At 41.4% G+C, this 27,413-nt stretch overlaps 1 protein-coding gene across 1 annotated transcript in view; it reads right to left on the bottom strand.

Moving 5' to 3' along the window:
- LOC136873672 (synaptotagmin-15-like) overlaps nt 1-25,601 on the bottom strand; it is a 137,265-nt gene extending 111,664 nt beyond the window's left edge. Inside the window, exons 1-3 of the mRNA XM_068224953.1 lie at nt 25,572-25,601; nt 23,982-24,144; nt 13,947-14,112 (exon numbers count right to left, since the gene is read on the bottom strand). Of these exons, the coding sequence (XP_068081054.1) occupies nt 13,947-14,112; nt 23,982-24,144; nt 25,572-25,601 (359 nt within the window). The remainder of the gene's footprint in view (nt 1-13,946; nt 14,113-23,981; nt 24,145-25,571) is intronic.
- Nucleotides 25,602-27,413: the final 1,812 nt, after the last annotated feature.

The following is a 27,413-nucleotide window of genomic DNA, read 5'->3' as shown; positions in this document are numbered from 1 at the left end:
CCAGAGAATATGATGACTTTAGGATCCCTAGAAAAATCTAAAATTCTCAAAATACCCCAACGGGTCTCGCTGCGAGTCCCAAATTTGAGGCTCAGCATAAGAGCGCGATCGGATGGATATATTTATCCCAAATGATAACCTTTAGGTTTCATGGACTTAAACGTTTCCTGAATGTCCTAATTTTAAACCCCTTCCTCCGAATGAAGATGGCGGCACAATCTGCCAGGCGAACTAGAAAATTGGAATTTGGCAAAATTATAGCTTTTAGCCTGTAACCGACGGAAAAATTACAAGATGATTTTTTTTTCATTTTTTGACCCGAAAAATATCGAAATATGGAGGCAGTTTTAATGACGGTTCAGACCTTCCTTTCGAGGTATTTGGTGGCTAGATGGTAAGTTGTATCACAAAACGGATGGCACATGCTTTTTTTATTTGCTTTACATCGCACCGACACAGATAGGTCTTATGGCGGCGATGGGAAAGGAGAGGCCTAGGAATGGGAAGGAAACGGCCGTGGCCTTAATTAAGGTACAGCCTGGTGTGAAAATGGGAAACTACGGAAAACTATCTTCAGGGCTGGCGACAGTGGGTTTCGAACCCACTATCTCCCGGATGGAAGCTCACAGCTGCGCGCTCCGAACCCCACGGCCAACTCGCCCGGTCACCTGCTTTGTATAGCTGCTTTAGATCGGATACTTTCCTCTGAGCAGAAAGAGTTTTGATGTTTAGTTTCCCAAGCACTTGGTTAGTGCTCAAGTTCCGACAGACTGGGACGCTGGCTCTGACTATTGTACAGAATAAAGACTGTACATGATCAAGGTGGCTGAGATTTAAAGGAGCAGAAGAAGTATAAATGGACCAGAGTGGAGAGGCGTATTCAATAATCGGTAAGATACAAAGAAAAACCGTAGAATGCATTTACATCTGTGGTGTCAAAAAAAATCCGTAGTGTAAACCAAGGAGTGACATAGAACGTGAAGTGTATGAGACAAACAAGAATTTAACCGAGCTCTGTAGCTGTAGTCGCTTAAGTGCAGCCAGTAGCATTATTCGGGAGATAGTTGCTCCTAACCACATTGTCGGCAGCCTTGGGGATGGTTTTTCATGGTTTCCCATTTTCTCATCAGGCAAATGCTGGGGCTGCACCTTAATTAAGGCCACGGCCGCTTCCTTCCAACTCCTAAGCCTTTCCTATCCCTTCGTCGCCATAAGACCTATCTTTGTCGGTGCGACGTAAAGCAACTTGTCAAAAAAAACAAGTTACTGTCAAGATTCACTCCCAAATCTTTTTTAATTATAAACTATTGGTATGGTTTGGTTCAGCAGGCGATATTCCTGAAGTACAGAGGATTTACGAGCTGTGAACGAAATGGTGGAACATTTGGAGGGATGGGGTTTGAGACGCCATATAGTAGGCCAATATGACAGAGAATCAAGTGCATTTGTGTGAGATAATCGATTTGCTTGAAGATTTTACAATCATCTACAAAGAGAAGTATTTCACGTGAATGGTGGTAAACAGTATCGAGAATATCATCAATAAACAGGACAAAAAGAAGGGACCTAGGTTACTGCAGTGCGGAACACCAGAGAGGATGGTGGTGGTGGGAGAAGAACTGCATCCATCAAGGACCACGCGCTGTGGTCTTGCACTCAGAAAGCTATTAATGAGAGAATTCTCCCATGCACTTTCAAACGTTCAGAAAGTTTGTCAATATGGCATATATCAAGTTGAGAACACGCGTGGAAGGCAGACGTAGTATGATGGAGGAGGATAGCCAAGTTAGTTACGCAGGAGCTTCCAGGAAGTAAACCATGCGCTGGTGGGATATGTATGGAATTATAAATGAAAGCAAACGCTGGTGGATGATCCTTTCGCAAATGATTGATAAAGCAAGTAATATAGAGACCGGGCGATAATTTTCGATATCTGGCCTCTTCCCATCTTTAAGAACTGGTTTGATATTGTTTACAGGAGCTCTGAAAGTAGCCAACTGAGAAGCAACGTTTGAATATCACACTAATAGGGTATGGAAGAGTCATTGCTGTATTCTTAAGGAAGACAGGACTGAGACCATCAGGACTACTGGGTTTATTTTTTATTTTTATTTTTATTTTTTCCTAGTTGCTTTACGTCGCACCGACACAGATAGGTCTTACGGCGACGATGAGACAGGAAAGGGCTAGGAGTGGGAAGGAAGCGGCCGTGGCGTTAATTAAGGTACAGCCCCGGCATTTGTCTGGTGTGAAAATGGGAAACCACGGAAAACCATTTTCAAGGCTGCCGACAGTGGGGTTCGAACCTACTATCTTTCGAATACTGGATACTGGCCGTACTTAAACGACTGCAGCTATCGAGCTCGGTGGGGTTTATTTTATTTTCTGACAGAGATGAAAGTAGACGAGAGTGATCTCATGAACTTAAATGAGCCCTGCTTCGACCATCAGTCCGGTACTTAAATAGACAAGCGAAGGTTCGAATGCGAACCCTCTGGATAAAGAGCAATCATGCTTACCACTTCTCCATGAGACTAACAATATCTACTGTATATAATAAAGAGATGTTCCTTTCACAACGCGTTGTTGCTCTGCAAATGACAGTGTAGGAGGAAATGGAGCGACAGTTCTTTAGTAATTAATGCGATGTATTGAATTTAACACCGAGCTACTGGAGAGCAGGTTGTTAAAATCTATGACGTCGGCACAGTGGCGGTCATGTTCCTGTGTGTAGGATTGTGAACTTTTATTAGACCAGACCAAATACTGTGATTGATGAAATTAACTGAACACTTATTTGGATTACACCCTAAGTTACACTAGCCTACTTTCACTGATCTGTCTATCACAACCTTGGCTTTGATTACAAGTAAGTGGCTGAGGTATGATCAGCAATAGTAAAATATGTCCTTATGCAGCCAGTCCCTGTTACGGACGGTGTGAAAGCGTCACTCAATCCGGTGATATTTGAAGGTGCACAAACACGTCATCCCCGTGCTCGTAGATTTATCGGCACATAATAGTACTCCCTCAAGACAAAAATTCGGCACCTCGACGTCTTCGAAAATCCTTAAAGTAGTTCTTGAGACATAATCACCATAAAATGATATTATTATTATTATTATTATTATTATTATTATTATTATTATTATTATTATTATTATTATTATTATTATTATTATTATTATTATTATTATTATTATTATTATTATTATTATTAGAGCAACGAAAGGCTCATACCGTACCGCAACGAAATCCATGGTCACTACCTTTCCAGTCCCATCCGTTGCCTATCCCAGGGTCGACATATACCTGTAAGTCTTAGTGAGACGTAAAGCCATTTGCAAAAGTAATTTACAATCTCTCAACTTCCAGAGAAGTGTGCAGTGTGCAATAAGGACTTCAACAATCGTTTTAGTTTGAATGTTGAAAATACTTCCTAGCAGACAGAGTACGGGTCCCCATACTACGAAAAACGTATAATAAAGCAATTTCTTCAATTGTGTCGAAAGTTAAAGGCTAAAGAGCCCCAAAAGGTTTCAAATTGTGACCTCCATCAAACTAAGACAACAAATTTCGAAAATCACTTCCGGCTGAAATGCAGTTCCGGGAAAGCAGCATAAAATCGCTTGTTTCTTTCCTCGTTTTCTTTTTGATTCAAATCCTAGCCAAATTAAATTATCAACATACTTATTTCTGTAATGTGTTCCTTGCTTCAATAACCTCAGGAATTTTTTAAAAATGTCCACACCGAATATAGTTATAAGAGCTTAAGTGAACCTCTGCATTGACTCACATTAGCGCTCGTAGTGGTAGAAAAAGGCAAACTGCTGTTCTAATCGACCGGATAATAATGATTAAGAAAAGGGTTGTCATTTTTAGGAATAAATAAAGAATATATTCTCATATTTTATTATATTTTATTTACCTAAAATTATTAGCTCATATCCCTAAGATGTTTTCAACATTGAGTTGCTTGCATGAAGGGCTAAAAACTGTAGATTTTGTTTTAGTTTAATATTTTTGATTTATGGTTTTAGTTTAATTCCAGTTTTAGTTTTAGTTTTACTTTTACTTTTACATCTTACTTTTGCTTTTACTTTTACATTTTACATTTTACATTTTACTTTTACTTTTACTTTTACTTTTACTTTTACTTTTACTTTTACTTTTACTTTTACTTTTACTTTTACTTTTACTTTTACTTTTACTTTTACTTTTACTTTTACTTTTACTTTTACTTTTACTTTTACTTTTACTTTGTCTGCGCGAAAATATAGCTGATGTGATTTTCATGGCATTTCGTATTCGTACTTTTCTTATTTCGAATTAAAATATAAACTGTATTTTTGACTTCTAAGTCAAAACAGGAGGTGAGTTTAGAGGAAGATAAAATTAATCAAAGTCGACCAAATCCAGTTATTACAAGACTTTTGACGTGAGAAGCAAAGCTTTTTGGTTAGTAGAACTCAGAAACTCAAGACTAAAGATCCTAGGAAACGTTATCTCAGCACGGTGCCCTATTCCCCACCACTCTCGCCGGCACGTTAGCCATCTCTCTGGCTCATCCATACGCGCAATATTTTGACTATGGAGTGTTCACAGCTTCTGACTAGGATACGGCGTCCAGGACTGCGGTGTACCGATGATAAAGGCAGGCCTCAATCATCAATCTCACGGCTCCAGTATTGGCAAGAACAGCTTTGAGCTCTCACTGAGTGATTTCAATGTCTCCGGACCACTGAACAAGCACTTTGATCGAAAGTGAAAAAATATTCTAGAGATATTCAAGAACCCATCATGCCCTGGTTTCATGGGTTCAGCATTGGTTTCTTCTATACGTGGATCGGTGTTCTGTTGTGTTATCGTGGCAAATGCTATGAATCACCCCTCCATAGCGCTACAACCCTAATAGGCCTTCACCTGTCAAGCGACTGCTGTTCACGCTGAAGATATACACATTTGGAGTGACGCGTTGGCAGCGTAACGAATCCTCTCGGATGTTATTCTTGGATTTATATACCTGAGCCGCTATTTCCCCGTCACACAGCTCCTCAGCTGTAACCAAGTATGACGGAGCGAGTTGGCTATGTAGTTTGGGTCACGCAGCTCTGAGCTTGCATTCAGGAAATAGTGAGTTCGAATTGTACTGTCGGCAGCCCTGAAGGTGATTTTCCGTTGTTGTACATCTTTACAGAAGGCAAAGGCTGGGGTAAAGCCGAGTCCATACAGAACGCTACGCCATGTTCACTACGCACGCTACTTACGAGATGTATGCTACGATCTCTACCCCACGCGGCCGCACAGAAAGCTATGTTTTGTAGGAGACTGCTCAGTCTTGGCTGAGTTGTTGGCTGATAGTGTGCCATGGGGTAGCATTGATGACTGCGACGACCAGTTGTTTGTAATTATCCGTATAGAATCGTAAAAAGAAGGGGCTGCATGGCGTCAACGTACGAAGAACGAAGTTTGGGGAATTTCATCATTCGATGAAGCAGTTACGTAATGATGAAGTTAAATTTAAAGCATCATTTAAAGAGTAATTTTCTAAATCAGCTAATAGTGAGTTGAATGTGAGATAATAGCACGAGTTGTAAGTAGAGTGGGAAATGGCCGACGATAAATAGCTGCGCAATAACACCGCGCAGCTATAGGCTATAGTCCAGTGCGAATGCCCATCCAGCGCGACATCTTCCAAATAGTACCAATTATCATACTATCACACATTATCACACTGTCCAATTAAATTGATTCAACACGGTGGGACATTTTGAATTTACCGCTAAGGAACGAGATTAGGAACGCTGGGTGACCGTGTGGATATACGTGTCGAACCCGTAGCAAGCAGGGTGCGGCGCTATTCTCTTCGACGAACCAAGGTAGGATGACGTAATTTTTCTGGTATAAACCCCGTTGATGGCTTGGGTATGCGAGGAGAAGAGAGAGTCGCTAAACAGCATGCAAGAGACAGAGAGGGAAAGATTTGAAAGCGAGGTACTACCAAACAACGCCAGGGTGTACTCTAACACGAAATATCCAGGTCTGAAATCACTTGAATTCAATCCCGGATTTAAGTCCAAGAGCCATATCCCACAGATCTAAGAGGAGGACAATTCCTTTTGATATTTTTGAAGTAGAGTTAGCCACGAAAATGATGAAACTGTGCTTGTTTTGTTCATTTCAACTTGTTTGAAATATCCATTGCGATGTAACTGGCCGACACAAAGCGAGCCTCTTGTATCTCGGGGATGTACTATGGAGCGCGTCACTCTACTCAGACTATAAAACAAGAAAGCGTCAGTATAACACCCCACAGTAGCTAAATGACATTCGAGGACGGCGTACTTTCCGCGAAAATGTGATCAACAAAGCCTATTATTTTGTCGCCATAAGACCTATCAGTGTCGGTGCGACGTAAAACCACTGGCAAAAAAAGCCTATTATATCAGTGATAGAGCAGACTTATTAACGATTTGTTTAATCTCATCCGAGCAATAATTGCTCGGTTAAGAATTGTAAAATACGAGTTCGCACTGTGTAATAATTCCGCGCGCGGCTAATGACGGCTATCCGATATGAAGGACTAAATCGGAACCGGGAAAGTATCCCTTAATTTGGTAACTATCGTTTGACCAGACTAATGTCTCGATAGGGCATATTTTCAATTGTATCCTTACTAGGGTTACGACAATGCATTCACGCACGAACGAAGCGGTGAAGAGAATTGGCATTTACAGCCGTCATCAGGTTACAGGGACACATCTGCAGTACGTGACCGATGGCAGCATATCATGGGACCAGAAGGACCAACCCAGCAGACTCCAAGATACGTCGACAGCAACGCTGTCATGAACTAAATTATACCGATAGAGTGGTTCCCAGGGCACCGCTATGGCAGTGATGGAGATAAAGATAAGTTGAACTGTTTATAAGCATGAAATGTAGTGATCAGATTCACAGGTGGCCCTTTCTTTAAACGAACATAGTAATTGCAATGTAAGCCAGGTGGCATTGGTTTTCATTTTTCTTGTAAATAATGTTTGGAGCTAGATGCATACTATATCCCAGTCTTATTTCAGTGTTATTTAGAGTTGGCATATGAGGGCTATATCAAGATTTAGTGCATGCAGCACTTCCCGAGAGGGGCCGTCCGTCGGGTTATCAGCGGTTGCGACGGGTAACCACGAGAGGGTAACACCCGTCTCACTTGCTTCCTTTATTATGGAAGAATACAAATGGATTGACACCGGATGACGATGAAGGACAGCTCCGCGGTCCGTGAAAACATTCAGCTGAGAAAAGAGAAAGGTACTCTGAAAATCATGTACAGTCCAGTGGGCAGCAGTGATTACTGCTGCAGGCTCCGCTGCGTTGATCGGTTCCGGGGTGTCGGTATCGCGGGACCCGCCTGCCGATAGGGCATAGCCTGGCCCCATCTATCATGCAACGCTGGCCCATTGTCGTGCAGGAACTTCTGTGGCAAGAGTTCAACGTCCAGATGATTCCCGATCTGGAGGATTGGCTCATCCACGCCCAAGACCTCTCTCTCTCGAGATGGTCCAACTGATTGAACTACAATTGACTGCTATCCTGGGCATCACCCTGAACTATTCCAAGTCGGTCCTGCACCCGACAACAATCCTCACCTACCTTAGTGTCACCATCGGCATTCCCACCCAGGAGATCTCTCTTCATCACTCGACCAAGATGTTGAGACATTTTCACTCGTGTCATGCAGACACTAAGGTATAAGCAATGTCATATTCATCTATACAGATTGGAGGGAACTGAACCTCCTGAGAATCGAACGGAACTTATAGATGAGTAGAACTAATATACAGATAGGCTATGCATGATGTAGTATTATTGCATGTTTTTTCAGCTGATAACCTGCGCAGAGGGCTCTTCCAATCGTTGAATTTAGTGATGGTCTTTTAAATATAGTGGCAGGCAAACCCTAACTGTGTTCCAGAATTCGACCCAGGACTGTTTAATAAGAGGCCGTGGTGAGCCATTATTTGTGTTGAGACCTAGAATTGGAGATAGTGTTGTGACTGACGTAATGAGTTGTACCTGGTTTGTGAGAGTGTGTACCCCAGACAAGATGTTGTAATGAATGACATATTTAAGGGCCTATAAGCCGAGATTGTCTTTCCGATGGACAAGTTTGCTTCCCAGATAAAGAGCGAAATTTTGTGTGTCCCGCTTAAGGCTTTGAGTGAAAGTTTACGCATGGTTCCGCTAACTTGAGAGGGTCGTATTTGGGGCCAGAGACGGTTGCTTGAGCCAGGCACCCGAAGGTTGTTTTCCCTCGCCAGCCAAGTGAGCATCTGCTTTGAAAACATGTAGCCAAGAATAGCTCGATGTGTTTGTGACTCTGACTGTCACGAGAACTTTACAGATCCTCAGACTGATTCCCGCTCACTCCGATGCACCAAAGGGTAATATTTATGCCTTTCTTTTTCAGATTGAATTATTTGTGTTCGTTGCTTATATGTGTCTTAATGTGTGTGATAGTGTTGTCGATTATGTGTGTTGTTTAGTATTTCACAGTCCGTTGGCTGTAGTTGGATTGCGAGAGTTCCAAACCTCTGTCTTATGACCGGATCCGGATATCGTGTATTAGAATCAGTGTTTTTTGGGGGGTTGAATTTATGGCTAGTCCCAAACAGATTGCTCTTTTTTATAACGTTTATATCCGACAAATTTGGAATTAGTGTAATTAGGCCAATATTGAATCGATCATTATATATTCATGGAAGAGACGACTGTTAATCGTAGCCTGTGAGCTATACGCACACAAATTATCTCGATATCCGTTACAAGTAGGTTGATTTCGTGTTTTCCGAAGTTATTTAACGTTTTATGCCCGGGTTCTCGGCCCGAAGGCTTTTAACGACCTTTAGTGTCGAACATTGTATTGTAAATTTCTGTGTAATATATAATTTGGAGTTTTCATTGGGGTATGATTCTTGTTTGAATTTCAATTTTATGGTTTAGACGTAATAAGTTACGTTTTTACCTCATTTTTCTTGCTGAGTTTTCATTCACGAATATGTATTCTAGAACCTGTCCCGATAATGTATGATGATTTTGTTAGACATATGTGTTTTTCGGACGCACCACGCAGCGTCCCTGTTGAGCTAGGCCATCTAGGACAGGGGAAAGGTGCAATACACTCCGCGACGCACCTAACGTAGCGAAGAGAACGAACGACGTGGCGTACGAAATCCTGTGTCGCCAGTCACATTGTCAATAAACGGAGTTAATTTTAAGTTCGCATAGCGAGCGTCGCGTACGTAGCGCTCTGTTTGACCGCCTTTTATACCTTAATTAAGGCCACGATAATTTCTACCCAAGTCGTAGCTCTTTCCTGCCCCACCATCGCTATAATACCTGTGTGTGCCAATTCTGTGTAAGAAAACCAGATAGCAAAAACAAAAATCAATTAGGCTGAGTAGACCTCGAACCAACCCTCACATCCAGGTGAAAACCCCAGACCGTGCCGGAAAGTGAACCCGAGTAAGAGGCAGGCACTCTACGCCTAGAACATGGGGAAACTAAACTAAATATGAAGACTGTGTGAAAATACTATGTCCCAATCTATATATATAAAATAACTTGTCCTGACTGACTGACTGATTCATCATCGCCGAGCTAAAACTACTGGACATAAAGGAATGAAATTTTGTGGATACATTGATATTAAGATGTAGGTGCTTGCTAAGAGAGGATTTTTGGATATTCCGTCGTTAAGGGGGTGAAAAGGGGGGTGAAATTTTAAACTGAGTATACCTATATCTCAAAACTTTAAAAGTGTACAGATGTAAAAATTGGTATTTAGAATCTTCTTTAAAAATAACGAAACACGTATTTTTTTGTTTTCAGAAAATCCCAACAGGAGGGGTGAAAAAGGGTGAAAATGGGGAAAAATGGGTTGAATGCCTTTAATCAGGATACCGGTAATTATATCTCAGAAACTGAAGATATTACAGACCTGAAAATTGGTACATTTGATCTCTTTAAAAAATAAAGAAACACGTATATTTTTGTTTTTGGAAAATCCAATTAATCGGAGGGTGAAAAGGGGGTGAATTTTTAAAATGAGTGAATCTATATCTCCAAACTTTTAAAGTGTGCAGATGTAAAAATTGGTATTTAGAATCTTCATTAAAAATAAAGAAATACGTATTTTTTTGTTTTCGGAAAATCGCAATAGGGGGAGTGAAAAGGGGTGAAAAGGAGGTTGAGTGCCTTTAATGAGGCTACTTATATCTCAGAAACTGGAGATATTACAGACCTGAAAATTGGTGTTTGGGATCTCCTTTAAAAATAAAGAAACACCTATTTTTTGTTTCTGGAAAATCCAATTAAGGGGGGTGAAAAGGGGGTAATATTTTAAAATGTGTGTATCTATATCTCAAAACTGTTAAAGGTTATAGATGTGAAAATTGGTATTTAGAATTTCCTTTAAAAATAAAGAAACACGTATATTTTGTTTTCGGAAAATCCTAATAGGAAGGGTGGAAAAGGTTGAAAAGGGGGTCGAATGCCTTTCATGAGTCTACTTATATTTCAGAACCTGAAGATATTACAGACCTGGAAATTGGTGTTTGGGATCTCCTTTAAAAATAAAGAAACGCGTATTTTTTGTTTTTGGAAAATCCCATTAATGGGGGGCGGGGCTGAAAAGGGGGCGAAATTTTAAAATGAGTGTATCTATATCTCAAAACTTTTAAAGTTTATAGATGTAAGAATTGGTATTTAGAATCTCCTTTAAGAATAAAGAAACACGTATTTTTTGTTTTTGGAAAATGCCAATAGAAAGGGTGAAAAAGGGTGAAAAGGAGGTTGAATGCCTTTAATGAGGCTACTTATATTTCAGAATCTGAAGATATTACAGACCTGAAAATTGGTATTTGGGATGTACTTAAAAAAAAGAAAGAGGTATTTTTTCGTTTTTGTAAAATCCAAATAATGGGGGGTGAAAAGGGGGTGAATTTTTAAAATGAGTGTGTCTACATCTTAAAACTTTAAAAGTTTACAGATGTAAAAAATTGGTATTTAGAAATAAAGGAACATGTATTTTTTGTTTTCTGTAAATCCCAATAGGAGGGGTGTAAAAGGGTGAATAATGGGTTGAATGCCTTTAATGAGGATACATATATCTCAGAAACTGAAAATATTACAGAACTGAACATTTGTATTCGGGATCTCCTTTAAAAATAAAGAAACACGTATTTTTTTGCTTTTGGAAAATCCAATTAATGGCGGTTAAACAGGAGAGACAAATTGGGGTGAATTTTTTGAAAGACGATATCTACAGAATATCTGAGAAACGTAAAATGTTACAGACGTAAAAAGTGGCTATTTGGAATCTCCTGTAGATGTAAAGAAACATAGGTGATTTGTTTTTGGAAACTCCACTTAAGGGGAACTAAAAAGGGGTGAAATTTTAAAATGAGAATTTCTACAGTATATCTCAAAAAACTTAACCTGTTACAGAAGTGAAAAATGGTATTTTTTTATCTCTATTAAAAATAAAGAAACGTGTATTTTTAGTTTTCGGAAATACCACTTGGGTGGAGGAAGGGGGGTGAAAATGACTCAAAATGGTGTTGAATTCTTTTAATTAGGCTACTGATATCTCAAAAAGGAAGATGTTACAGGCGTGAAATTTGATATTTGGAATCTGCTTTAAAAGTAAAGAAACACGTATTCTCGGAAAATCCAATGAGGGGGGGGGGTGAAGGAATTCAAAAATTAATTGACTTAATTGTACGAGAATACATACATCTAATAAAAACTCAAGTTGTTACAGACGTGAAAATTGGTATTTTGATCTCCTTTAAAAACAAAGGAAAGCACGTTTTGGGGGGAAACCATCTTGGGGGGCGGGAGTGAAAAGGAGGCGAATTCCTTTCATGAGGACACATAAATCAAAAACTGAAGAAGTCAGAGTCGTGATAATTGGTATTTAGAAGATCCTTTACTATTAAAGAAACAAGTATTTTTTGCTGGAAAATTCACCGGGTTGGGGGGGGGAGTGTGAAGGGAAGTGAAAAATTGTGAATTATTGTTATGGGGATACTTAGATCTCAAAACTGAAGGTAATAGACGTGAACATTGGTGTTTGGAATCTCCTTAAAACATAAAGAAACACGCCTTCTTTTAAATTTTTTTTGGGTGGGGAGGGGTAAATAAACTTAACGGCGGTAGGGTGTAAAAGGAGGTGAGACCAATTGAATTTACTGTTCATAATGTACTTATAAGGAGCCTCTGTTGCTCAGGCGGCAGCACGCCGGCCTCTCAGAGCTGGGTTCAGTGGTTTAAATCCCGGTCACTCCATGTGACATTCGTGCTGGACAAAACGGAGGCGGGACAGGTTTTTCTCCGGATGCTCAGGTTTTCCCTGTCATCATTCATTCCAGCAACACTGCCCAATATTTCATTTCATTTGTCATTCACCGATCATTGCCCCAGAGGAGTGCTTCGGCAGCCGGTACAATTCCTATTGTCGCTGCAAGATGGGGCTTTATTCATTCCATTCCTGACCCTATCGAATGACTGGAATAGGCTGTAGATTTTCGATGTACTTATTCTGATCATAAACCGCTCATTTTTAATCTTTCCTGGGTTCGTTTTCAACAGCCATCTTTTCCTTCGGTGAACGTTCTTAGATTACAGTAGATTCTCCTGGCATATAAATAAAAATGTAAACACATTTGAAATAAACTATTGGAATGAGATTGACCGTCAAATTGTTCACCTCTATAATAAGGTCAATAATGCACGGAAGTATGTCATTCGTATCGCCAGAAATCCTGCACACTTGCCTACGCGCGACAATGGTGCTGGTCATATTGTCAACAATGACAATGGCAGCAGATGTAATTTACCACCAAGTAGCGGTCTTGCATCTTGCTGTGGGGTCCGGAACATCTATAATAATAATAATAATAATAATAATAATAATAATAATAATAATGTTCTGGACCGTCGTCAAATGTGCGGACCGCGCTGGAAACGGGTCTTGGACGGGTAATGACTAAGAATGCAGTCCGGTCGCGGGTTCAGTACCGCCAAGGCACCCAAGACGACACTACGCCGGATCTCCTGAAGGATTTGATCCATATTAAAAATGCTTATAGGGAAAGATGGCAAAGATTTAGGGACCCAACTGACCGGGTGGAATACCTGGACCTAGCCCGGGAAGTACGAAATCGATTACTGGAAAGAAAGATTGAAAAATGGGAGGAAACTTGCCGTAATCTATTAGAAAACGAGTCAGATCGCGAATTTTGGCGGATTCTCGCAGAAAAAAGTCAGATCGTGAATTTCGGCGGATTATATATCTAAAACAATAAGCATTCAATTATAAATTTCAATATAATACCGTAGCGAAGCACGGGTATCTTGCTAGTGTTATCATATGGATTAAACACGTAAATGCTAGTTGAATGAAGTTTCAAAGATGTCTTGTTTTATAATGAACTACCTTGGAATGTATGTTGAGTGCTCAACCCGGAGGCTGGTTTGGACCTCAACAGCTCCACAATCAGTCGTCATGAATGGTCCAGGCATCACTGAAGAGGCGTACTCGGGAAAGATATGTTAGGTAGTTTGTCGTTACTTTCCTCGCTGAGCCAGAAGTTGTTATTACATATCAGTCTGCCAAGCCCATTGAAATTCCAGCACCAACCGACCCTATGAACAACATTTTCACACCACTCATAAGAGGGACCGGCTGCATAAGTATTGGTATTACTAGCATCGCTCATACCTCGGTCACTTTCATGTTTTCAAAGCCAACGATGAGACTGAGATCGGTCAATGAAAGTAACAAATTTTTCTAGCCCACACCAGAAGACATATTGCAATGTAAACACTAGGTCTTGCCAGCAAAGTAGTACCCTTGTAATAGTACATGAATATAGGTTACTTACAGAAATTGTGGACCTTTTCCCTTATGCGAAGGATAGACAACAATACTGGCTCCACCACCTTCCACATCCATAGATTTGCGACGTCGTAGCAGAAGCAGCGTCAGGACAAAACTTACGAAGATTACAAGAGTGGCCCCTGCGGCTGCTAACAGCACGGCTAGGTCAGCTGAAAGTAAAAGATACTAGTGTTATTTTATAAAGATGTCTGTCGACCACATGATTAGTATTTTGACTTTATCAAATTAATCAGAAAATACCTGGCGTATCAATTAGTACTTTCAACATTTTCAGAAGAGCAAGTCATCTCTTTACCCCAGTCACAAACTGAAAATTCAAATCTATACAGTATATTAAGAGAGTTTACTAGAAACAGACTTGACAAATCCGTCCGTCCGTTCTACTCGACCGATTTGCTTCATTTCTGCTTTATTCTCTCCGGAATTACCTTCCGGTGAATTATGAGACATTTATAAGTATCTAAGTTCAGCCAACTTTGAGTAATCGTAAAATCAAATCATCATATGACCACTCCAATAATTGCAGGCGAAGGCTGTTGAACCACAAAGACGCACACACGCGATGCCGACAATCGTGTACGCTATTTTATTTACAAATTATATACACATATTAATGAACCACCATTCTGAACAAATCACTTCGAAGAATAAGAAGAATAAGAAGAAGGAGGAGGAGAAGAAGAAGAAGAAGACTGCAACTCTAGCATGTCAACCTTCTACCAAACTAAATAAATCACAACATGATGTCACGACTTTCACTTGCAACTTCCGCTAACAACTCAACTCCAACTCCCAAGACTGCCTCTTTATATACATTGCCTGGCCAGGCTTCTAGAAAAGTATGACACAACATGCTTAGTCTTCAATAACCTATTTACAAATGGATAGAAAGTTCTGTAACTCTCTAGTGACAAAGATACGTTGTTCTTGACTATTACCCTGTGTTGCACTTTACATTGAATTTATACATACTGTATTTACAGGTAATAATAATTTATATACTAATAATTATTTTTTCTCAAATTAAATAAACTCTTATTAATATACATACAGCAGACGTGTCGTGACATAACCTCACATGTTTTGTTACACAAGACACAAATAATAAATGATGCGAACACGATTCATACCAAATAAACTCCGTACATAACTACGTAAATAATAATAATAATAATAATAATAATAATAATACCTACTAATCGAGCTCGATATTTCTACTATTTACCCATGGGTTTAGAGAATTGTTTCCAAGTTACACTAGTCCATTACACTTGCATCAAGGCTTACCCTAACCCGCAATACATTCTGTACCTAGCAGGTTGCTAAGCGACTAAAACTTTCGTTAATGGTCTGATATATGTGCCTTAGTAATATCATTGTATGCAGCCATGATTGATTATTACCTGTGATTAGTCCTCTGATGATGGAAGAATACTATTCTCTGACTGTTGTGAATATACTGAACAGGTGGCAGAATGTTCTTAATAAGTTACATGCTCCTGTGAGAAAACAGTCGACGTACGCATAGACTCGAAGATCTATCAAGTCTACTAGCTTCCTGTACAGCCATTAATAAAGTGCAGGGACAAACTTTTGAAAAAGTGGGTAGTCTGCTTATCCGAACCAGTATTCAGTTACGGTCAATTGTACGTTGCACTACCTCGGGCAAGATGGTCGGAAATGTTAAGATCCAGGTACGGCCGAATGGTGGAAGCACAAAGAATATTGTACGGAAAGAAGTATTATAAACTACATAAAAAAACCAAACCAAACCCCATGGCACTACAGCCCTTGAAGGACCTTGGCCTACCAAGCGACCGCTGCTCAGCCCTAAGACCTGCAGATTACGAGGGGTGGTGTGGTCAACACGACGGATCCTCTCGGCCGTTTTCCTTGGATTTTCTAGACCGGGGCCGCTATCTCACCGTCGATAGCTCCTCAATTCTAATCACGTAGGCTAAGTGGACCTCGAACTAGCCCTCAGGTCCAGGTAAAAATCTCTGACCTCGTCGGGAATCGAACCCGGGGCTTCCGGGTGAGAGGCAGGCACGCTACCCCTACACCACGGGACCGGTATAAACTACATTACTGGTATTAAATGTTCATAAAACTATTGGAAAGGGCAGGCAAAACAATATGAATGTGACAGACGTATTAAGGGGAGTTATCTGACCTATTTATGCGGAGCAGCACGGATCCACTAGTAGTATTTTATATTAACTATGCCTTGTTTAAATTTTATAGAAAATTAGATAACAGTTACACTGTCGGCAGCCCTGAAGATGGTTTTCCGTGGTTTCCCATTTTCATACCAGGCAAATGCCGGGGCTGTACCTTAATTAAGGCCACGGCCGCTTCCTTCCAATTCCTAGGCCCTTCCTATCCCATCGTCGCCGTAAGACATATCTGTGTCGGTGCGACGTAAAGCAAATAGAAAAAAAAAGATAACAGTTAATCCTACAAATTTCAGCCGATTCTTCTATCTACACTTTATAGATGGTGGTTGCCTACCAGAGTTACATTTCCGTGAAGTATTCTGTAGTGGAAACTTTTCTAAGGGGATGACTCGACAAATACAGATACAATAAATACCTGATAAAACAGTTGAATTTCTCTTTTTTTTTTCTTGTAGTTCACAAGGATATCATCTTAAGAATTCACCCATAATCTCTCTTTTTTTTTTTTACTGAACTATACCCCACTCTCGTCCAATACATCCTCATATAGCACGAAATTAACGTTTACTACTCCCTGGTTAGCTAATGAAGGTTCTTGTCATTACGGTGTATCTCAGGAACGTGCTATAGCAGGAACGCCATCCCGTGGCAAGAAAACACACTGCACGAAGCAGATTTAACTATACTGGCTGTAACGAAAAACTTGTGTTATTTGCTCACTATATATTTCACTAACATCACACAAACACAGGTGGATGTTAGTATATATAGACGATGGGGTAGGAAAATACTTGAACTAGGAAGTGAGCGACCGTGGTCTTATTTAACGCACAACTCCAGCATTCCTATGTTGTGAGAAGAACTGCCGACAATGGGACTCAAACCCATTGTTTACAGAATGCAAGTTCCTATATAAAACCACGTAACGAACTCAATCGGTGCTCTCTGTTTTAGACTGAGCTAAACATCCCAATACGTTTCCTTCTAAGACGTGGTGTAGGGTTTCTTAAATAAACATTAATAATATACATTATTTATAATGATGTTTAATGTTTAGCAGGTCCAGAGAAGAAATTCGTAATGTAATAAACGGAAATTTTGTTCGCCTTATTGAAGAAATTCTGTTTTGAAGGAATATTCTTACAGATATTCAGGATACAATTCGCTTTAAATTGAATTTATGGTTCGAAGTACTACAGGAATCAGGTAAAGCGGAAATCCTTCGCCACTTTAATTCAGTGTTTACGTGAACAGTTTATAAAGAGTTAATTTCTTAGTGTGAGATTCATCAAGCAATTAGCTTGTACTGAAGACCTGACTAAAAGAAACAGCAGCCTAAAAATCATAGAACACTAATTCAGGGCATGAAAATCTGTAAAACCATGAGACCATGTTTTAGAAATTTCGTGTGGCTATTGGTAGTCTGGTACGGGCCTTGTAAGGCAGACCTTACGCCTTACATACACGTAGCGGTGGGCATTTAACGTGCCTTGAATACGCACTAGAGGTGACGTGGAATCATACGCAATAGCGCCCCAAACCATGATGCCGCGTTGTCTAGCGGTAGGGCGCTCCACAGTTACTGCCGGATTTGACCTTTCTCCACACCGACGCCACACTCGTCTGCGGTGACTATCATTGACAGAACAGAAGCGTGACTCATCGGAGAACACGACGTTCCGCCATTCCCTCATCCAAGTCGCTCTAGCGCGGCACCATGCCAGGCGTGCACGTCTATGCTGTGGAGTCAATGGTAGTCTTCTGAGCGGACGACGGGAGTGCAGGCCTCCTTCAACCAATCGACGGGAAATTGTTCTGGTCGATATTGAAACAGCCAGGGTGTCTTGCACATGCTGAAGAATGGCGGTTGACGTGGCGTGCGGGGCTGCCACCGCTTGGCGGCGGATGCGCCGATCCTCGCGTGCTGACGTCACTCGGGCTGCGCCTGGACCCCTCGCACGTACCACATGTCCCTGCGCCAACCATCTTCGCCACAGGCGCTGCACCGTGGACACATCCCTATGGGTATCGGCTGCGATTTGACGAAGCGACCAACCTGCCCTTCTCAGCCCGATCACCATACCCCTCGTAAAGTCGTCTGTCTGCTGGAAATGCCTCCGTTGACGGCGGCCTGGCATTCTTAGCTATACACGTGTCCTGTGGCACACGACAACACGTTCTACAATGACTGTCGGCTGAGAAATCACGGTACGAAGTGGGTCATTCGCCAACGCCGTGTCCCATTTATCGTTCGCTACGTGCGCAGCACAGCGGCGCATTTCACATCATGAGCATACCTCAGTGACGTCAGTCTACCCTGCAATTGGCATAAAGTTCTGACCACTCCTTCTTGGTGTTGCATTTGCTCTGCCAGTCAGTGTATTATTATTATTATTATTATTATTATTATTATTATTATTATTATTATTATTATTATTATTATTATTAACAAATACATCGCAATTGGGAAATATCCAGATGGCAATGATCTCTTAAAGTAGTGTAATAATAAAGTAAAGTTAAAACATAATTACACAACATTTAATACTACTACAATAATAAGCGTACAACAATCAACTCCATGGAGAGAAAATATTACAAGTGATACTACCAGTTTAACATTCTAAATACAGCATCATCCTATACTAATTCACACACAAATTAAGAATTTCCAGTGCTTAACACGATGGCTTACACTACTGTAGGCTGAGCTTAGTACTAGTTTAACATTTAAGTGATAATAAACAGCTACAACAACAAGTGAACAACAAGGAATTCCATGGAATGAAAGTATTACAAGAAAAACTACTAGTTTAACACTCTAAACCCAGCTTCATTTATGCAAATTCACACACAACTTTTTAAGTATTTTCAGTGCTTAATACTACGACTTACAATACTATTGGCTGAGCGTACTACTAGCCTAACATTACAAATTCATAATAATGTAAAGTTAAAACCTAATTTCCGAATTACAACAACAACAACAAGCAATTCCATGGAAAGAAGATAATACAAAAAGTACTACTAGTTTAACATTCTAAATCCAGCCTTAATTAAGGTATGGAATCTCAGTATTTGCCTTGTGTGAAAATTAATCACGAAAAACCATTTTCATGGCTGCCAACGGTGGGTTTCGAACCCACCATCTCACGAATTCAAGCTCACAGCTACGTGAACCAAACTCCGCAAGCAACTCGCTCGGTTTGACCTGTTTTGTAAGAGACGATGATTATTCTCATGGGATTGCTATATTTAGCGGAAAATTAGTGCAAAGTGCATACAGCTAAGTACGTTGGCTTCAAAAATATTGTAACTTCGGACAGATGACTTAACAAAAAAAAAAACAGCTCTAAGTATAAAATTTTCCCAGGAATTTTCATGTACCGGTAAATTTAAACAATGATCAATCTCGTAGCTTTTTCTCATCTTGAATTCTATTAAAATAGAGTATAATTCACGATAGACAAACATACATCACAAAACGCTCCTGAAGATGATGATCTTATAATATTTTCCATTACTAGAATCGTTCTTTTCCGTGTGCGTATCCCTGTGGGTAATAGAATACATTCACGGTATCCCTTATCTGCCGCAAGAGGCGAATATGCAGAAAACAGCGAGAAGCACTTGTGAGATACCACAGTACTCCTAGTTTAATCTGGCATTGCTTCCACATTCTTAACCACCCTCTTTGCTTGCTAGTTTCCTCCTCAAACTCTCTTGATCAAACCTCTTTCTCTTCCGACATGGGCGGTGATAGATTTGTGAGACCTAGGATGCTCTTCATTTCCACAGCCTTCAAGCCCCTATCCTCACTTTTGCCAACACTCTCATATTTATTTTTATTTTCTAATGGCTTCTCTTTCTACAGTTCGCTTTACTTCGCACCGACACAGATTGGTATCATGGCGACGATTGGATGGGAAAGGTCTAGGACTGGCAAGGTAGCGGCCTTAATAAAGGTATAGCCCCAGCATTTGCCTGGTGTGAAAACGGAAAACCACGTTCTACTGATTTAACGTTGCACTTACCCACTGAAGGTTTTAGGCCACGGAAGGACGAGAAAGGGCTGGAATTGCGGAGGTAACGGTTGTGGTCTTAATTAAGCTACAGCCCCAAGCATTTGAAAGTTGTGAAAACGTGAAACCAGAGAAAACCATCGTTACGGCTGCTGACGGTGAGATTCCTTTTTTCCCTACGATTAGATTTTTTTTCTTTTTTTGCTATTTGCTTTACGTCGCACCGACACAGATAGGTATTATGACGACGATGGGACAGGAAAGGCCTAGACATTGGAAGGAAGCGTCTGTGGCCTTAATTAAGGTACAGCCCCAGCATTTGCCAGGTGTGAAAATGGGAAACCACGGAAAACCACCTTCAGGGCTGCCGACAGTGGGGTTCGAACCCATCAGTTCCCGAATGCAAGCTCGTAGCTCCGTGCGCATAAACACGCGGCCAAATTTTCGAAATTTTAGAGTTCTTCCATTCTTTCCTTTGATTACTGTTTAAGGGAGGATGGTTGCCCAGTTTTACTTCCTCTTCTAAATAATACTCAACACCACCACTTCCCTACTAAACCATACACCATGGCGCAACAGCCTCGGAGGTCCCTGGCCTAGCAAGCGACCGATGCTCAGCTCAAAATCCTGCAGATTATGAGGTGCCGTGTGGTCAGCACGACAAATCCTCTTGGCCGTTATTCTTGGCTTCCTCGAACGGGGCCGCTATCTCACTGTCAGATAGCTCCGCAATAGTAATCCTATAGACTGAGTGAACTCGAACCTGTGCTGAGATTCAGGTAAAAGTCACTGACCTGGCCGGGAATCGAACCCGGGGCCTCCAGGTAAGAAGCAGGCACGCAACTCCTACACCGAGGGGCCGGCTCTACTTCCCTACTATACTATTAAAATATGTAAACTATCTTTGAATATCTACCGATGAATGGATCTCATGATTGCACTGTATAGGCACATGTTCGTATTTGACCTCATCTTTTATAGGCTAGTTACTCTTTGTGAGGATGAGTTTATTATTAGTATATACAGCGAACTACTTCTATCCTCTTTGATATGCGTCGCGTGGAGGTATATCGGGACACGTGCGAGGAATGCGCTTTATTTCTATAGCGCTAGAATTCTCCTACGTATCGAACACACGGTGAATTCCAGGAACTTTAGTAACATCACATCATGCCAGACCTCACAACCGCTGATCCCATTTTAGCCGCACGTGCTAATAATTTCCTAGCAAGTGTACCCGTGCTTCGCTACGGTATCCCACATTGTATACGGATTTCTACGTAAATTACTGTACACACAGTGAGTAACATTATAGACTATTAAACTGTATGTCTCTTAGCGTTATCCGAAAAACACCACGGAGACGACTCTATATATGTTTTTTCCGATGTAAGGTGAGCGTTGGTTTTTTTTATGATAACGGCAGGCCACGTTTCCTACTGCCATTCACAATCCAGATCTGGAGTTTTCATTATAAAGACAGGCCCTTTTTTCAATCGAGTTGGGAAGATTTCATTACACAGTACAACAGTAAATAGTTCTCAGACACAACATATATCAGTTACCAAGTTTTCACACACGCTGATCACGAAAATAATATTAGTCTTTTCGTATCATCTAACATTGTTGAGGCAACTTTCACATTATGTTTAACATTCTAAAGGAATGTTAAACCCACAGTTATCTATTCCCTTAACTTGAAAGAAACATACGCTAGTATGAGAACAATCCTTAAAAGTTTGAACTATATAGAACACGGGTGGCAGATTAGTGCAGATCTAAAAGTGATAGGTATGCTAACAGGAATGCTGCCAGGATTCACAAAATGTTGTGTTTTCTCTGTGAGTGGGACAGTTAAGGTAAGCGTAATCATTATGAAATTAGAGAGTAGACATTAAGACAAAGGAGAAAAGGAGAAAAGAAGAAAAAAGTGTTACAAACTTGCCACTCGTTGATGTCACCAAAATAAATTTTCCCCCTTTGCATATAAAACTGAAGTTGATGAAGAACTTTGTTAAGGCGATAGACATATCAGGAAGGGCATTTCAGTATTTGAGGCAAAAATTTCAAAGGTTGAGTGAGGCAAAACTAAAGGAAGGTATATTTATAGGACCACAAATATCCGATCTCTTACATTATTCTGTATTCGAGGGGACTCCCATTCCTGTTGAAAAAAAAAGAGCCTAGCTTTCTTTTTAAATCAGTTCGTATAAATTTTCTGGGAAAACATAGAGCAAACAATTACAGAAATACGGTGAAAGATTTTTTGAGGGCTTACAAGACGCTGGGATGTAACGTGTCTCTTATGATTCACTTCCTCCATTCGCAAATGAATATTTTCCACCGAACCTCGGTGGGGTCACTGATGAGCATGGGGAAAGGTTCCATCAGGACTAATTAGAAATTGAAAGGCGATACAGAAGGAAACCAGTGTCCAGCATGCTTGCCGATTACTGCTGGCAACTTATCACAGATGTTTTGGAGCCATTTTGCAGGCGCAAGTCTTCGAGGAAGGAGTCTTTTTAAGAAGGTAACAATGTTTGTATAAAGTATACTATAATTATAAAGTCTTAATTGCAACATAAATCCAATTTTAGAATACTTAATGTATTTCTCTTGTGTATTTTTGATGATTTGGGTTGAAAAAATGGCGTATGGCTTTTAGTGCCGGAAATGTCCGAGAACAAGTTCGGCTCGCCAGATCCAGGTCTTTTGATTTGACTCCCGTAGGCGACCTGCGCGTCGTGATGAGGATGAAATTATGATGAAGACGACACATACACCCAGCCCCCGTGCCAGCAAAATTAACCAATTAAGGTTAAAATTCCCGACCCTGTCGGGAATCGAACCGGGGACCCCTGTGACCAAAGGCCAGCACGCTAACCATTTACCCATGGAGCTGGACGATTTGGGTTGAAATTACTGCAAATATAATAATAGAAAAATAATAGAAAACCGCAAATGAACAAGAATGAACTATATATCCTATGCATATTTGTTGCGGGAAGTTAAAAATGTCCTCTCAAATAAATGTAAGGTGGTAGAGAAAAAACGAGCCTTAGATTCGAAATCAGCATATGCGAATTAACTAAATTAGCATATTTACATTTCTGAGAGCGAAATTTATAAATGCAATTCTATCTAACATATAAGGGGTAGAGATACGACAAAAAGTCATAGGAACAAAGTTGTAGATCTCTCCAAATTGAACGGCGACTGTGCTATCTGTTTTGTGATACGACTTACCGTTTAGCCACCAATTACCCCGAAGCGAAGGTTTGCACAGTCATTAAAATCGTCTCCACATTTCGGTAGTTTTCGGAGCCAAGAAGTTACAGAATTGAATATCTTGGAATTTTTCCCCAAAGGAAAGAAAGTCCAGTTTTCGGGATTATAGTCCTAATACTTAGTAAACGTCCTTCTGGGTGACCGTCGGGGCGTGGTCATGTAGATAATGTGGGAGGTCTGATAAGCATGCTCTCTGTCTTCCCGGTTCGTTATATTTTAACTCGCTTGTTGACACGTTGTGTTTAGCCAATGCGTACAGGCTTAGCACGATGTGCAGGCGAAGACTGGACAGCGAGAGGAGTGGGAGGGGAGGCAGTCCCCTTCAATTGCCCCTCCCCACATACGCGGCTGATTCCCGCGCAGGACGTTTACGAAGTATTTGGAGTAGAGCACTCGCATACATACGGAGAAATTAAGAAAGAAAGTATTGCAGTTAAGAAAGTTGACATTAAATGAAGATAGGATAATAACAGAGGTGAGATGAAAAGGGAGCTGGATTAGGCACACCCTGAGAAGAACACAAGAATGTACCAGAAGGCAGGCACTGAGTTGTAATATGCAAGGTAATCGCAAACAAGGCAGACCGAGGATTGCCAGGAAGAGAACCATAGACGGAGATTGCTGGAGTCAACAAGACATGGAGAAACGTGAAGGCATGGGCAGCGGACAGAATGGCTGGTGAAACTTCGTCCTCCTAAAAGGAAATAAGTCAAGTATGTCATGTCAAGGATAATAATTGTGGACAGCCGAATAGGACAAATATGTAAATACCAAGTGTGCTACACTCCGCGATACTGTTGAAATATCAGTGGTGTTCGAAGACGATTGTAACCTCCAACAGTATTCTGCAAATATCCCGCAGAATGGCAGATCGACGCTCTTTCGCCTTCTACCCAACGAACACCCCCGAGTTTACAGGAATAATGACGATAAAGTCAGTACGTTACTTCCCTGCTAGCAAGCAGCCAGAGGCGTTGCCATGGTAACCGGCAGGTTCCTTGTCGGTCTATCGGTCACTCCATGCAGAGCATGAAACCGGCAGAAAATAGTTATCTCCGTCATTTGAAGAGCAAGCGAGATTATGTATATAACACAAGTTGTTAAACAGAAAGGGGTGCTTCATATATAGTCTACGGATTTTACAGAAAACTGATAGCAAAAGAAAAAATTAAAAACCCGCTTCTGGTCTTCGTATAACCCCCAAGTCTATTGAGGGATATTTTAATAATACGCACATTTAAACCTGCTTCTGGGTGAGTATACTCTGAATATGAAGTTTTATCGAAAACTATTTGGCCCTTTTGCCATGATGGTGGAACAGACGGACAAGCAGATAGACAGACATATTGACACGAAAGCTAAAGAACACTGATACGGTCTTGAGGTGACCTAAAATGGATAAATATCTGAACAATTGACAAAAGAAACGAAATTACAGACAGCGGACCCCCTACAACTTTATTTATATACTCTGACAAAAATAAATATCCAAACAGCATGAAATAAGAAATGTAGAATACGGAAATTTGGCAGTATATTTGTCGAGGTAACATATTTAATTGATTAAAGGGACAAGACTACAGGTTAATATACGCGCGAGAAAAGCCATCGCAAATGTGTCATGCTGGCCCATTAATAACCGGTGTAATCGCCTGACTGTTGAATGCAGACATGCAAACGTGTATGCATTGTGTTGTACAGGTGCCGGGTGTCAGCTTGTGGGACGGAGTTCCATGCCTTTTGCACTTGGCCCTGGAATACAGGGACGGTTAATGCCGAGTGTGGATGACGCTGGAGTTGTCGTCTCATGATGTCCCATACGTGCTCGTTTAGGGGCAAATCGGGGGATCGAGCAGGCTAGGGCAACATGTCGACACTCTGTAGAGTATGTTGGGTTATAACAGCGCCATGGGGGCGTGCATTATCCTGTTGGAAAACACCCTCGGAAATGCTGTTCATCAATGGCAGCACAACAGGTCGAATCACCAGACATCTGCAGTCAGGTTGCGTGGTATAACCACGAGAGTGCTCTGCTGTCATAGCAAATTGCTCCCCAGACCAGAGCTCTAGATGTAGATCGAGTGTGTCGACGCCGCAGACAGGAGAAATGCAGACACTCACCTGGCCTCCTTCTAACCAGCACACGGCCATCACTGGCACGAAGGAAGAACCGGCTTTCGTCGGAAAACACAACGGACTTCCACTCCATCCTCCAAGGAGCTCTCGTTTGAGACCATTGAAGTAGCAGACGGCGGTGGTTTGGGGTAAGTAGAATGCACGCCGCAGGGCGTCTGGCTCGGATGTGTTCTTCAAGTAACCGATTTCGAACAGTTCGTTGCATCACTGTGGTGCCAACTGCCGCTCGAATTGCTGCTGCAGACGCAGTCCGCTGAGCCACAGCCATATACCGAGTACGGCGGTCCTCCCTCTAAGTGGTGCCAAGGGGACGTCCGGATCCCGGTCTTCTTCCGAGCGTACCTTCTCGTGACCACTGCTGCCAGCACGCATGCACAGTGGAGATTTACCTGCCAAGTCGTTCTGCAATAGCCCGGACGGAAAATCCACCTTCACATAGCCCTATTATATGGCTTCATTCAAGTGCAATGAGCTGTTGATACAGGCCTCTTCGTCGTCGTAAAGGCATACTTGACTCACTCACAGTCACTCTGTCCAATCTCACAGGTAACTAACGCTCTCGCACAATACAGCCCGTATTTAAAGCAAACCTAATGTGTCAATCAACAGTCAATCACTACTGATCTGCATTTAGGTGCAACGTTATGGGGCCGCTACTAGCGCCACACTAAAGCGATTTGCGAGAAATTTTAATCCACGTCATCTTTCACATGTTTGTTAAAGTAGCACAACCCCTTCTTGGTGTCTGGATTTTTTCTTCCGCCAATGTAGGTTAGACAATAAAACATAATGAAGGGTGACTTAGATTTATTTTAATAGGCAAGAAATCGGGACAGTGTTCTTGTTAGTGAACTAGCAGCACTCATTTCATCATCTGGACGGTGCAAATTCATCGTGTGACTTGGAAGAAGGACTTATTTATTTATTTATTTATTTATTTATTTATTTATTTATGTATTTATTTATTTTTCTAATACGAAAGTAGGAATAATGAGACAGAATCAGTGACACGTTTTGTCTGGATCCTGGAAGTAATAGTCAGTACTGGTTCCAGGTAGAGGGCCCCCGGTTCGATTCCCGGCCAAGTCGAAGATTTTAACTGCACGTGGTTAATTTCTCTGGCCTGGAGACTGAGTGTCTGTTTCGTCTTAATACACTTCTCTTCATTTACTCACAACACACCACACTACTAACCACCACAGAAACACGCAGTAGTTTCCACACGGGGTTGGCGTGAGGAAGGGCATTTGGGCGCAAAACTGGGCCAAATCTACATCAAGTGCAAAATCCATGAAAATGGGAACGGAATAATAGGAATAATGACTAGAAAATACAGGGTGGGACCGCCTTTGTGGTGTAATGGTTAGTGAGATTAGCTGCCACCTCCGGAGGCCCGGGTTCGACTCCCGGCTGTGCCAAGAAATTTGAAAAGTGGTACGAGGGCTGCAATGGGGTCCACTCAGCCTCGGAAGGTCAAGTGACTATAGGGGGTTCGATTCCCTCCTCGGCTATCCTCGACGTTGTTTTCCGTGGTTTCCCACTTCTCCTCCAGGCAATGCCAGGATGGTATCCAATTTTAGGCCATGGCCACTTCCTTGTCTATCCCTTCCGATCTTCCCATCTCTCCGCTCCCATAAGGCCCCTGTTCAGGTGAGGCCACCTGGGCGAGGAACTGGTCCTCCACCCTAGTTGTATCCCCAACCCAAAGTCTCACTCTCCATGAGACGGCCTTGAGGCAGTAGAAGTGGGATCCCTCGCTGAATCGGTGGGCAATGCCAACCCTGGTAGTTCGTAAACCACGTGAACCGTGTATTTGAGCGTTACAGG

The sequence above is a fragment of the Anabrus simplex genome, chromosome 1 (assembly GCF_040414725.1).
Source record: "Anabrus simplex isolate iqAnaSimp1 chromosome 1, ASM4041472v1, whole genome shotgun sequence".
Lineage (NCBI taxonomy): Eukaryota > Metazoa > Arthropoda > Insecta > Orthoptera > Tettigoniidae > Anabrus > Anabrus simplex.
The sequence above is the reverse complement of the archived record's forward strand: the minus strand, read 5'-3'. Positions and strand labels throughout refer to the sequence as shown.